The following is a 15,247-nucleotide window of genomic DNA, read 5'->3' as shown; positions in this document are numbered from 1 at the left end:
GGTTGGTTTGAAAAGAAATGTAAGTCTAGTGCTTATGTATTTTTTGAATCAAACTTAGCATATGTTCCTTATAATACTTGCTGGATCGACTCTGGATGTACTGCTCATGTTTCAAATACTATGCATGGATTCATTACGACCCAAATTACAAGACCAACTGAAAATTTTGTCTTTATAGGAAATAGAGTGAAGGTTCTAGTGGAAGCTGACATGACGTATCGTTTAATTCTTGACATTAGACATCATTTAGATTTATTTAAAACCCTTTATGAACCTAATATATCTATAAATTTGGTTTCTTTATCTAAATTTGATGTTGTTGGGTACTCATTTAAATTTGGTAATGAGTGTTTTAGTTTGTATAAATATACGCATTTAATTGGCAATGATATATTATATGATGGATTGTACAAGTTAAATCTTGATAATCTTTTCTCTGAAACACTTTTAACTAGGGGTGAGCATGGGCCGGGTTGGGATAGGTTAAGGCTTGTCCTTACCATGCCCTAAATATTGGCCGAGTCATTTTTTTGAACCCGGACTCGACCCTAGACCCGAAATTAACCCGAACCGAAATAGTGATCATATCAGCCTTTAAACCCGACCCGACCCTAGATCCTATTAAATATAATGCATACTCATTTTAGATAAAGACTTCTCAATAATATTTATTATTATGAATATGTAATTTGACATATAAAATGATGTATGTATATATATTATTAATCTTGTATATATTATAGAAAAATTACAGAAGAAATGATACTTTCGACCAAATGGATATTATTACTCTCTAAACATTTGAGTAGAAACATATACCAACATGATGAGTGAGTGATCATGGGACAGGACGAGTCATGTTTGGTCCCTACCTGGTCCTAAATATTGACCGAGTCTATTTTTTGAACCCAAACTCGACCCTAGACCTGGCCAGACCCATCCCTATTCAGACCTGGTCATGATCGGGCCATGTCGGGTGAGCAGGTAGGGTCGGGTCCTGCTCACCTCTACTTTTAACCTTGCATCATAACGTTGGAATTAAGCGTGACTTAATTGATGAACATTGTGCTTACTTGTGGCATAAACGTTTGGGACATATTTCCAAAGAAAGAATGAAAGGATTATTAAAGAATGAAATCCTTTTGGATTTAGATTTTACTGATCTGAATATATGTGTGGATTGTATTAAAGGTAAACAAACAAAACACACAAAGAAAGGAGCCAAAAAAAGCACTAAGCTTCTTGAAATTATACACACAAATATTTGTGGATCTTTTGATGTTAACTCTTTCAATAAGGAAAAATACTTCATTACCTTCATTGATGATTATTCACGTTATAGAGGTATCTATTTATTGTCTGATAAATCTCAAGTGTTAAAAGCCTTAGAGATTTACATTACTGAAATTGAAAGACAATTAGATAAAAATGTGAAAATTATCAGGTCTGATCGAGGTGGTGAGTATTATGGAAGATATGATGAAAATGGACAACATCCAGGTCCATTTGCTAAATTCCTTTAAAGTCGTGACATATGTGCACAATACAAATGTCAGGTACACCGCAACAAAATGGTATTTCAGAAAGGCGTAATAAAACATTGTTGAATATGGTCAGGGGTATGTTGGGTAATTTATCTTTATCCATTTCATTGTTGACTTATGCTTTAAAGACCGCCATGTATTTATTGAAAAGAGTTCCTAGTAAGGTAGTTCCAAAGACTCCTTTTGAACTGTGGACAGGAAAGAAACATAGCTTACAGCATTTGTATGTTTGGGGATGTCCGACGAAAATTAGAATTTATAACCTACAAGAAAAGAAATTGGATGCAAGAACAATCGGTGGTTATTTTATTGGTTATCCAGAAAAATCAAGGGGGTATAGATTTTATTGTCCAAACTATGCTACAAGAATTGTTGAAACTGTGAATGTTAGGTTCATTGAGAATGATGAGATTAGTGGGAGTGAAACACCACGTAAAATGGAAATTCAAGAAATGGGGGTACAAGTTTCATTTACTTGTGTCCCTAATAATGTTGTTCCTCATGTTATTGAACCGATTAGTAATAATGGAGAACAATAAAATAATCTCATTACTGAAAATGAAGTTGATGAACTTATAGTAGAAGAACCACAAGAGATAACATTAAGAAGATCTCAAGACAATCTATCATTCCTAATGATTATGTGGTTTATCTACATGAGCCAGAATGTGACATATGAATTGAGAATGACTCAGTTATGTTTTCACAAGTCATGGATAGTGATAATGCCGATAAATGGTTAACTATCATGAAAGATGAGTTAAAATCTATGAAACAAAATGAGGTTTAGGACCTTGTTGAGTTACTAGAAGATTGCAAAACAGTTGGTTGTAACTGGGTTTTAAAAACCAAACGTGATTCTCATGGTAACTTCGAATGTTATAAGGCCATACTTGTAGCAAAAGGCTATACTTAGAAAGATGACATTGACTATAAAGAGATATTTTCACATGTCTCTAAGAAAGACTTAGTTAGGATTATCATGTCATTTGTGGCTCATTATGATTTGGAGTTACACTAAATGAATGTGAAAAATGTCTTTCTAAATGAGGATTTAGAAGAAAATGTCTATATCGATCAACCAATGTGATTCATAGAGAAAGGAAAGGAACACATGTTTGTAAACTTAAGAAATCATTATACACAATTAAACAAGCTTCTTGGCAATGATATCTTAAGTTTTATGATAACTTTGTATCCTTTGGATTTAAGGAAAACATTGTTGATCGATGTATATATCTAAAGATCAGTGAGAGTAAGTTTATCTTTTTGGTTCTATATGTTGATGATATATTACTTGCAACTAATTATCTTGGTCTTTTAAATGAGACTAAGATGTTTCTCTCTAGAAATTTTGAAATGAAAGATATGAGTGAGGCAAGCTATGTGAATGGAATAGAAATTTTTCGTGATAGATCACAAGAATTTTTAGACTTGTCTAAGAAAGCATATATTAACGAAAACTTTAGTGAGATTCAGAATGAAATGTTCAATATCTCCTGTTCCAATTCAGAAAGGAGACAAGTTTAGTATCATGCAATGTCCAAAGAATGATTTGGAAAGGAAGTAAATGGAAGAAATTCCTTATGCATATATAGTTGGGAGTTTATTATATGCTCAAACTTGTACATGACCAAATATTAGTTTTGCATTTGGAATGTTAGAAGGATACTACAGTAATCCTGGTATACAACATTGGAAAGCTGCAAAGAAATGTCTGAGATATTTGAAAGTATAAATGATCGCATGCTTATTTATAGGATATTGAATCATCTTGAAATGATTGGATATTCAAATTTAGACTTTGCGAGATGCATATACATTCAGTTATATATGTTTATTAACTGGAGGAGCTATCTCATGGAAGTGTGTGAAGTAGATTATCATTGCTGCATCCACTATGGAAGTTGAATTTGTGACATGCTTTGAGGTTATAGTTCATGTTAAGTGGCTACGAAACTTTATTTCAGGACTTGGGTTAGTCGACCTATTGTCAAGACGTTGAAAATTTATTGTGATAATTTTGTAGCAATATTCTTTTCTAAAAATGACAAGTATTTCAAAGGTGCTAAACTTACAGAGTTGAAATACTTTGTCGATAAAAAAGAAGTTCAGAAACTTAGAGTGTCAATTGAACATATTAGTATTAACCTTATGATTGTAGACCCTTTGAAGAAGAGGTTACCGCCCAAAATATTTTCTGGTCATGTTAAAAATATGGGCATTATGTCTGCTAATAAATGTTGAACATTATGTTATTAATAAAGTCTCAATGTTTGACACTCCAAACTCATTAATATTTAAGGTTCTGATTAATATTTTATTTTCTAACTTATGTACACATGTGAGAATGGTAATGTTGAAAATAGAATTTTCTTTCTATATGACATTATTATGTGATTTCCATTTAATGTGTCATGTTATGAATAAGGCTAATATAGTAGTATATGAAAGAGACTATATCAGATAAATGATGTACAATCGGCATGACTCTTATTAACTCTTGTTCTTAATCATGACTTATAATGTAATGAATATGGAAAACATATTCTGATTATACGCATTATGTTTGATATATATCATAATATGAATTGTATTATCACATGAGCCAAGTGGGAGAATGTAAGAAATGTCTCATGTTACATGAATGAATATACTATTTTATTTTGAATGATGTAACTCTTGAATGTAGAGTTGTGAATGAAATGGTAAGACTCTTGGGAAATAGTCTATATATAGTGCTTGATGGAAGCATTATACTAATCAGAAAAGGACTTTAAACATTGTCCATATCTATGTCCATAAAGTTTGTCTCTATCAGCCATCTAAAAAGGAAGAGCATAGAAATAAAGGAAAATAGATAGAAGAGTTTCTCTATTAACGAAGAACAACACACATAAATAAAGGAAGATTGTGTCGCCATGGATAGAGGTAATCCACAACCATTCTTATTATGTGAAAGCTATACATTCTTAAGATCCAATTACACATAGTTTCCATGATAACTTGCATGGATTAGAAGTAATATATAAATTTGCCTTGTTATAGAAAATGAGATTCATATATTCAACTTTGCATAACTTTAACTTAGAGAGAAAATGCTTGAGCCAAGATAGTTCTCCAGCGGTAAGAGACATGATTATGCATTATGCCTCTACAATTGATCTTGCAACAATATTCTATTTTTTGCTTCTCCATTAGATAATGTTACCACCAATGAAAAATACAATAACCTGAAGTTGACTTCCAATCATTTAGGTCACCCAAAACTGCATTAGAGTAAGCGAGAATATAAGTATGACCTTTGTTCTCATAAATCAATCATATTCTAGGAGACACTTTAATGTATCTCGAGCTTTGAACATTTGCATCCTAGTGAGTGACAAGTGGTGAATTAAAGAATTGGCTTATAAAACTTACAAAAAATTATATATTTGGTTTGGTCATAGTCAAACAATTTAGTTTATTGACAAGTCTTTGTATCTCCATGCTTCGGAATATGGTTTCCACTAAACTGACATAAGTTTAACATTAGGATCCATTGTAGTATAGGTGAGTATGGGTTAGGACGAGAAATGTTTGTCCCTTACCCAACCGTAAATGTTGATCGAGTAATTTTTTGAACTTGAACCCGATCATAGACTCATTGTTAACCCGGTCCTAAATATTGATCGAGTCAACCTACGAAATCGAACCTGGCCTAGACCCGATTAAATATAATGCATATCTCTTTTAGATATTTAATATTATGGATATGTAATTTGACATATGAAATGATATGTGTGTATATATTGTAATCATGTATAGATGATAATAAATTAGAGAATCAATGATACTTTCGACCAAAGAGATGTCATTATTTTATACATAATTGATTAAAGACATATAAAAATATGATGAGTGAGTAGGCATGAGACAGTTCCGGACCGGGTCTAGGGTCTCGGTCAAAAATTATGCGTCATGGTACATGCACCTCGGTCAAAAATTATGTGCCAAGGCCCATGCACCTCGGTCAGAAATTACACGCTATGGCCCATGTGCCTCGGTCAGGATTTGGTGTACCACACACATGCGCCACAATCAAGCTCCCCCGACCACGCACATGCGCCACAGTCAAGTTTCCTTACTCACATTTTGGTTCTCTCGATTAGAACTTGTCATATTTCGGTCTCATCAGTCATGGCTCATCTTTCCTCCGTCACTAGTCAAACATCCTCTGTCACATTTCATGCTCCCTTGGTCACAAATTGTCATGTCTCAGTCATGAGCTAGGTTCTCTCGGTCATGACTCATTTTTCCTCAGTCATGGCTCAAACTCCCTCGAACAAGATCACTTGGCTGGCTAATTTGAGTTATCTTTAATACTCTCCTCCAAAATTTAACTTCTAAACAAACCTAAAGATGTTAGCATTGATGAATTCAATCTATTATCATATGGTGATGCTACTTTTGTCTTATCAATCTGAATTATTTCACAATTATTAATTTTTTGGATCCTTAAAGCTAAATGTGAGTTGTGGACTTGTTTAATTTGCGTTTCTTATCATGTTTACGTTTGATTTTAGTGCGTGGTGGTGCTCATTCTATATCTTCTTCAATTATTAAGTGGAAAATGTAATCTAGCATTTGAGAGCCTTTGGACTGAAATGTTTTTATCACTATTGAAAGCTACGTTTCAACTTCCAATTCACAATGTGATGAATTCAATTCTTGATATCAATAGTATTTATTACTTTTTAAATATTGTATTTAATATTATTTATGACTTTTTAAATATTACGTTTCAACTTCCAAAACACTCGTTGTAAAATTGTACTTAATATTATTTATTAGTTTTTATTTTCACCTTAATTTATATTCGCAATTTGACATACATTGTTTTATATAAAAAATATATTTCACAATTTAACAAACAAATTTTTTTTCCCGGGAAATCGATTTTATCGAAACTGATTTTCTAACATTAGTAAACTAACATTTAACATCTAACACCATAGAGGCAGGGTGTACAACATATCATAAAAATTATAATAATAAATATTGTCGATTATAAAAAGATGAAACTATTAATATCAAGTTAAAAAATTTAGATATATTTAATCAAATAAATTACATATTTAACATCTTGATATTGTTGAGTGATCAATTTGTTGTCAATATTGTTAAACACTTCTTGTTAAATATTAGTCACTAGACAATCATTTATCTATGCATTTTTCATTGATCATGCAACATATTTTTTCACAATACTCAATTGAAAAAACTCTTTCTACAGTTGAATTGCTAACTTATCTTAAAGATTATTGATTCATTTCAAAGAAACAAATTCAATATTGTTATGTATATCAGTGATGTAAGTTTAAAGTTTATTATCAAATATCACCAATTCAGTTGAACAAATATCACTTGCATAAAAATTTCAAATTCAATTAGTTTTGTCGTATCAAAACATGGGAAGAAATCAACTAGACTCAAACCAAGACATTCAAATAAGTAGATGTGTATTTCTCTCGGGGAAACAATCATGAAGTTTCTTAAGTCGCATATTCACAATATTATAAAATAATTTAACACAATAATGGATATTTGTTTTTCACAAAGCATATGTCATGTCATTTACAAAATATAAATTTTGGGTTTGTAGAGTTATAAAAAAGAGTATAATATCTATGCACTATTAGTGTAAAGATTTATACACAATTATTGTATCATCTATTATTCATTTGAATTATTTTTTAAGAGCTAATGATAATTAAATATGGATCGTGAATGATAAAGATATATGGAACTCATATTCTATCGATACATATATATTTTTTATAAAAATAATATACATATTTACAATAAAACTCAGGGGATGCATTTGCACACCCTAAAATCAACATAGCATTGTCCCTTATTTCAACAACAAATAATAATAAACCAAAAACAAGTACATTTATAGAAATGAAATTGAGGTAAATGATAAGCATTGCATAATTTGATTAAAAAGTTTTGTATTTTTTTTTAATTATTTCCTACTCATTTACATACACGAATTGAGCAAAGAAAGACCTTGTCGTGAAAAGAGGCTAATATGATAATCATTTTGGATTTGATTAGAAATGAAGAAAGAGAGGGAAAAGTTTAGAGGAAATGATAGAAATTGATGAATTGGTCTTGTGATTCAGAACCAATATGGTAAAAAATGGAGAAAGTAATGTTATTCGATTAAGTCCTTAGAAAATAATTTGTTTATATTACTTACTGTGTTTCAGAAATGAAAACGTGGATGTTTTGGGATATATAATCTTTATTCCGATTAGATATTGATATTCAAGCCCAAAACACATTTATTTCGTCTTTAACTCTTTTCCTCTGTGATTGTAGTGTGAAACACGTATCCACATTAAACTCAAATAGGTCATATATTAATTTAATCTATTTAAATAGTTAAACTATAGAATTAGACTTAATGATTTCATCTATATAATTATTTATAAATATATAAATGTAAAATTTATATAATTATTAACTATATATAATTATTTTGAAGGAATAACTTTTTCACATTTTTGGATTAGAGTAAAATAAAACATTAAAATACTATTGCATTTTTTTATTTTAAGTGAATTGTTTAATTCACTTTCAAGATTAATTCACTTTCGAGGTTACTTCAGTTTAATTGAGTATAACATGAATTTCTCCCGTTCAAAAAACACATCATTCAACTAAGATTACCTATTAAAATTGTTTTTAAATCCGATCAATCATCACACTTGAGGAATTGTCCAATCCAATTCTCTAACCATTCAGAAGTGCTATATCATCAGCCTACTTTAACATGTACTTTTTATCAATATCACTTATAAACTACTCCCTTTAGACAACTTTTAATTATTAACCAAATTAATGTTTTAATAACAGTCCTTAATTTGTGTGTTATTACCACAAAAAGATAAGTTATAACGGTGAGTGCAACGAGTATTCACTAATGTGTAATCACAAAGATATCACCAATTGAAACATTATTTGAACAGTAATTTTAGGTCAAATAGTAGTAAGATTATATGTTCAGTGAATTTAATATTTAAAGTTTATACCTATCTTTTTAAAAAAATTAGGAGCAACTCAAATGATTAATATTGCAATTTACTTTATTTTCTTTATACAAAAATATAGATAACAATGTTGAGTATAAAATGTTATGAGTATAGAATGTTATCGTAATGGTCTGTCATCTACTAGAGAGAAATACATAAAAAATAAAGAGTGTAATATCATATAATGTCAGTATAAATATTTGTACATACTTAGTCACTGACAGATCTAGGACTTAGAAGCAGTGTGTGCAACATATATCAAAAATTAAAATTATAAATATCATTAATTATAAAAATATGAAAATATTAATATCAAAAATAACAAAATTTAAATATATTTAATCAAATAAATCATATATTTCATAACTAATTTTTATGTGATTTCACATTTTGAAATCATTGAATGATCAATTGGTTGTTAATGTTGCTGAACATTATTTGTTAAATATAAGTCGTTAAACAATCATTCATTCACTCATATTTCATTCAATTACATAACTTGTTTTTTACAATTCTCACAGTTGAAAGAAAGACTCTTTCTACGGTTTGTATTGCAAATGTGTCTTCCACTTTGAAACAACTTATCTTAAAGATTATTGATTCCTTTTAAATAAGCAAATTCAATACTACTATGCATACCAATGATGTAAGTCTCAAGTTAATTATCAAATATTATCAATTATGTTGAACAAAAATCATGTGGATAAAACTTTGTAAATTCAACTAGTTTTGTCATATAAAAACTAAAGAAGAAACGACTAGACTCAAATAAGACATGCAAATAAGCAGCCGAATATTTGTCTTGGAGAAACTTTTAAGTTGCATGTCCATAATATTATAAAATAATTCAAACAATAACAATTATTTTATTTTCACCAAAGATGTCATTTACAAGATAAATAATTTTGGACTTGTAGAATTATAAATAAAAGTATAATATCTATGTTTGATGTGATACTATTACCCTTTAATTATAATAATTTAAGGATAACACTTTTATCCTTAAATATATAAATAAAAACAATTTGTCTCTCCTATTTTCTAAAACTATAATATGTTACTACACTTGTCTTAAAATTATATATTGCTTATTCTCATAATATTAATAAAAAATTAACTATAAATATTATATATAAAGACAAAATGTAGTATAATTATTATCATTGATTAATTTCTCATTTCCTATTTTTTTCTTAACATTTTTTAATTTATAAAAATATCATATAATCTTAAATAACTACCATTAGCACAATAATCATTTATCTCACCTTAAATTGAACATTATAATAAATAAAAAAAACATAACATAAATATCAATACAACAAAAAACATTTTTATTCTCTAAAACAAGATATATAAAAATTGAATCCTTAATAAAAATACTTAATACCATAAAATAAGAATGAAGGTTGACATGTGTATATCCACACTCTAGTACTAATAAAATTGATTACTTTATCTTAATTTTTAAAAAATATTTGAAGATTATAGTCTTACTCTTATTTACTATTGCTTTTAATTTAAAAATATTATTAAAAGCATAAAAATGGGAGGATAATAAAACTTTTAATAAACTAAATGAAAAAACATAAAAATTATACGTAAAAAATTGAAAATGTTATAAAATAAAAATCCTACTCTTAGAAATGACGTCTGTCAGGTACCAGGAAAGAGTGTAAGATTGTTCTTCTCTTTAATCTATTCCTATCTATAGAAACAGAGCATGTTCCAATTATTCTGACTAATGATAATAAATATATAATATATTTGAATTCACACTAGACAAAATTTTAAGAATATAATTCATATTTATATTGGACTCTTAGTATTAAGAATATGCAAGAGATAAATTCACTTAAATTTTTATTTAATTTAAAAATAAATAAAAATCTGAATTATTAAAAATTTGTTTTACTATGTGTTATAATTTTACGAGTCACACTTGGAGTATGAATTATCTCTATTATTGGAGAAATAATATTTTTATACTTAATTTTAGAACAAAGGTGTTATTACAAGTATGAATAAAATGATATAATTATCTTTTTATCTTATTTTTTGTTTTATTTTATATAACATTTCTCTCTCCATTAATGGAGAAGAGTCTTGTTCTCTTATTTTAGATACCTAGTATTCGAGTTCAACTCCTCTCAAGTATTGGAGAAATCAGTACTGGAATATGAGGTTGAAATTTTTTTAAAGAGTTTTTATTTATTTTTAATAAAAAATAATATGTAATCATAGTCGTTAAAAAAAATTTTGGCCACATGTCATCATTCTATCCAGCACTGGACTCTCCTGTTCTGGACAGGATCCAGACTCTCCGGTTCTGGACAGTATCCATTTCCCAGGTATTCCTACTATAGAACTTGACAAATGTCAACAAGCCGTTTGGTTTTTTATACAGCTGTGAAGATGGATTACTCGAGAAAAAAAAATCTAAAATATTAGTAGGACTGCCAAGTAGATGCGAAAGTGAACCTACACATTAAATTCTACAGATACAAACAGTGACTACAAGATCATGTTGGTGAATGCAATCTAGTGGACCACCTAAACTCCTTCTCTAACCATGTTGCCCTCTTTGACTATTCATTATTCACAAACCTTTCTCAATAAAGAGAGAAATGATTGAGTTAGTATCTTCATATTTGTTATTCAATTAGTTTTACATTGTTTATAATTATAAACCTTCGTTTAAATAGAAACACCCTAAAACTACTCTAATATACTCATGAGCACAAATACTTGAGTTCAATATATAATATTTGTCACTCTATTTCATTATAATACTAGACAATATGAAATTAATACAATAACATGTTTCAATTATCCAAACTCATTAAAACTAGATAGAAATATAAAAATGTATTAACCTATCAAATTTATATATTATTCATCATTCATTTGTATTATATTTTTTGAAAGAATTAATAATAATAAAAAATAAATCATAGATGATACATTGATAATATATAAAGCTCATACACTATTAATAAATACATTCTTTTTCTTCCAAAAAAATTTGAAAAGGAAATTATATATTCTATAGCAAATCTTCCTACCCATTAATACACATAATACTCCATAGAAGATTTATAGGAATATTTTATAAAATAATATATCCTTACCAAAATAATAAGAATCACAACTCACAAGTTGTTTCTAAGGAAGATAATCAGAGTTTAAAATCTATGTATTGTCAGTGTAATTTTGCTTATACTATCGGCACATCATTAATGGTTAATTTGTATTACTTTTGTATGAGAGTCAATAATAGTTAACATATGAATGATGGATGATTGACTGACAGTATAAAAATACTTACACTGTCAATGTATACATATTAAATCCAAATAAATATCTTCAACGGCTAGCTTATTAAATTGCTTCTAATATTCGTCATATACCCATAACATGGCCTTATTCCATGGATCTTCCACTATGTGTGAATGTGTCTAGCTCACTCAAACATGTGTATGCATGTGAATATTGATTTTACACAGAAAAAAAATTACATATATCTTGGCAATAGCATCATCATAAGTTGCACTGAATTACAAGATTAAAGAAGCTACAAATTAAATACACATTTTATCTCTAGTGAATGTATTAGGACTACTTTCTTCTTCAATTTCCCTCTCTCCAAACACTGCATATAGTGCAATTAATGGTTCCAAGAAGAAAGTACTCCATGGTTGATGATTATAACCCCACCCACCTGAATAAAAAGGAAACAAATATCCAAAAAGAAAGAACTAGGAGAAGATATTAAAAGTGAAGTTATTACATTAACAGAAGATAAATTTGGTATTTTTTTATACCATGTATCACGGACTAATTTCTTTTGAAATACATGACTGTGCCTCTTGAGAAATATCATTGATACCATATACTCCATAGCATGGTGATGTACAAAACCAAATTAAAACCTCCAAATATTTTCCCAACTTTGTGTTTCAACTACTGACAGTGAGCAATGAAGGAATAGCTGATAAATTTGGTGTGACATTCTTATCAGAAGCATTTTTCTTGTTATCCTTTGAAGATGAAGTTTTGGTGCCAAAAGCTCTCATAGGACTAGAAAATGCCCAACCCCAACTCTTACTACCTCTTCCATTTGTTGATTCTCCATTATTATAATTACTATTTATTCCATCATCATTAGAAGATGAAACCCAATAAGTGGAAGATGAAGATGAGTTAGAAGATGAATTTATCATGAACCCACCAAATAAACCACCACACATAACCTTTTCCTTCATGTAATGGTTGTGGCGGTTCACAACAGCACCAATTTTTGTCTTTCCTTCACGTTGAGATTCCACTCTTCTTAGAGTGCAATCTCCAAACCCAGTTGAGATTTTCTCAAAGAAATCACCAGAGAAGCTTCTGCTACCACATCCAACAGATCTAGATCTTGAAACCTTTCTCTCAAAAGAAGCAGCAGAAGTAACAGAATCAACCTCTTCTTCTTGTTCTTCAACAACCATGTCACTCTTCCTTCTTAAACTAGAAGCACCCAAGCTGCATTTTTCTCTTGAAGTGCATGATGCTGCATTAACTGCTGAGATCCTTGGACTGCCATTGATGTTTTCCCTTAAGCTCTTAGCATCAAACTTCTTAGATGAAGAAGAAGATGGGTTTGAAGAGAGATAGAGAAAAGACCAAAACCAGTTTCTTTTTCTTTGACTGGAGTTAAAATCTTCAATACCTATGTCACCATTTCCTTCTTCACCATCATCATCTAAGAACTTGTCTCTTCTTCTTGGTGTAGCAGTGGACTTGCTTCTCTTGACAATGATATCAGAAGTAGCAGCAGCAGAATCAGAAGATGTTGATGAGTTTGTGTATTGTTTCTTGTTCTTGTTCTTCCTTGGTAGAAGAAAAGGAAGGCGTGACCGCATGTAATGCTCATGATGATGATTAGTACCACTCTTTTCTACAGAAGAAAATGAAGTAGGAGCAAGTGTTGATGTTGCTTTGGAAGAGATAATGGAAGCTGAATGATTAATACTATAAGTGGTAGCAGAAAAAGAAGAATAAGCATTGTTGGATCTGAAAGAATTAGAAGGAGAAGAAGAAGGGTGAATAGAGAGAGAGGAAGAAGATGAAACAAGCTTTCCAAGCTTTTCTTGAAGGCAAAAAGCACAGATCCCACCTGGGTTATTGTTATTTCTATGAGGATGGTTAATGCATTGCATTCCTTCACTTATGTTATCTTCACCAACACCAACCTTTCCTCCTTTGTTTTCTTCCATGTGGATCATCCTCACTTAACAAGTTTCTCTTTTGTGGGGTTCTTCTTAATGTTAAAGTAGATAGATTTTCTTTTGAGGTAGATTGTGTACTTTACCATTGAATGCTTTCAGCATCAATAGGGAACAGATATAGCTTTTTCTTTCCCCAAGATATAGAGATAGAATTTAGAAAGAGGTCAGGAGGAGAGAGATAGGATGAAGGGAGGGGTGTAATTGAGGGGGATGAAAAGGAGTGAAGAAGATATAAGAGCAACAACAATATACTCTGGTTAAAGAGGTGATACCCAAATAAAAATAATCCTTGTTATTATAGGAAAAATGTAAATATTATTTTTATTTTATAGAAAATTATAAAATAATGTATGAGCTTTATTTGTTAGTACGAATGGTTTAAGAATATTCACATATCTTTGGAATTGGTTGATACCCATAGTATTTACAATTTGGACAGCCTTCTGTGTGTTTGCATAATATCTGTTTAAAATAGGGTAGGTATGAAAATAGAGTTCATGAAAATGATATGAAATATCATGTTTTTCTCACCCTTAATATGAACAGTATGGGGTTGTGGGCTGCACTATATATGACTAAAAATGTTAAAAAGTAAAGATATATAATCAAAACTACATAAAATTAAACCAAAATAAAAATAATTTTATGTTATTATTTATTTTTAAAATTAGGAATAACAATGTACTAGTTCAAACAATTTAACATCGCATATTATTCAAGTTTAATGAAAAGTCAAAACATAACATTCAACAAGGAATATAATACCCACAGGTAGCTTGCTTTGCTTGTTAGAAAAGCTCCTAGGCAAAATGGATATTTTGGGGCTAATGAATAAAATTTTCATGCTCTAATAAATATAAATATATATATATATATATATTCAGATTGATTCATCATTTTTATATTATTGTAATATTTATTTTATAAGTAACTCCCTATCAAAGCAACATTTCATATTAATATTATGAATGAGAGAATTATGTAATTAATATCAATTATAACATTTTATAGGTCCTTGTAGGAAAAAATAGGACCTCTAATTTTAAAACAAAATAACCTTGAAATTTGTATGTTTAAATCTAAACAAAGATTGTGGGTTCAAAAAAATTAAGCAAAAAGGGCAGAATAAAAATGCATACTGATTGTTTACCAAATGAATCTAATTAGTAATATATTTTTAATAAATTTTGAACAAAAAAAATATAATACAAATGAGGAGGATATAAAATAGATTTTCTTTTTGGATTCAATTATTGATAACTTGTATACAAGATAATCTATTAGACTAACTTATTTTCGAGCCATAAACAGTCTCATATTTTAATTTATCTTAAATTGAATTGTTATT

The 15,247-nt window shown here is 29.3% G+C and overlaps 1 protein-coding gene across 1 annotated transcript; it reads right to left on the bottom strand.

The window, feature by feature from the left end:
* LOC109328920 lies at window positions 12,545-14,129 on the bottom strand. Its single transcript, XM_019562562.1, has one exon. It carries the CDS (start codon window positions 13,894-13,896, stop codon window positions 12,586-12,588), a length of 1,311 nt encoding a protein of 436 aa, XP_019418107.1. The 5' UTR covers window positions 13,897-14,129; the 3' UTR covers window positions 12,545-12,585.

The sequence above is a fragment of the Lupinus angustifolius genome, chromosome LG16 (genome assembly GCF_001865875.1).
Source record: "Lupinus angustifolius cultivar Tanjil chromosome LG16, LupAngTanjil_v1.0, whole genome shotgun sequence".
In the NCBI taxonomy this organism is placed as follows: Eukaryota; Viridiplantae; Streptophyta; class Magnoliopsida; order Fabales; family Fabaceae; genus Lupinus; species Lupinus angustifolius.
The sequence above is the reverse complement of the archived record's forward strand: the minus strand, read 5'-3'. Positions and strand labels throughout refer to the sequence as shown.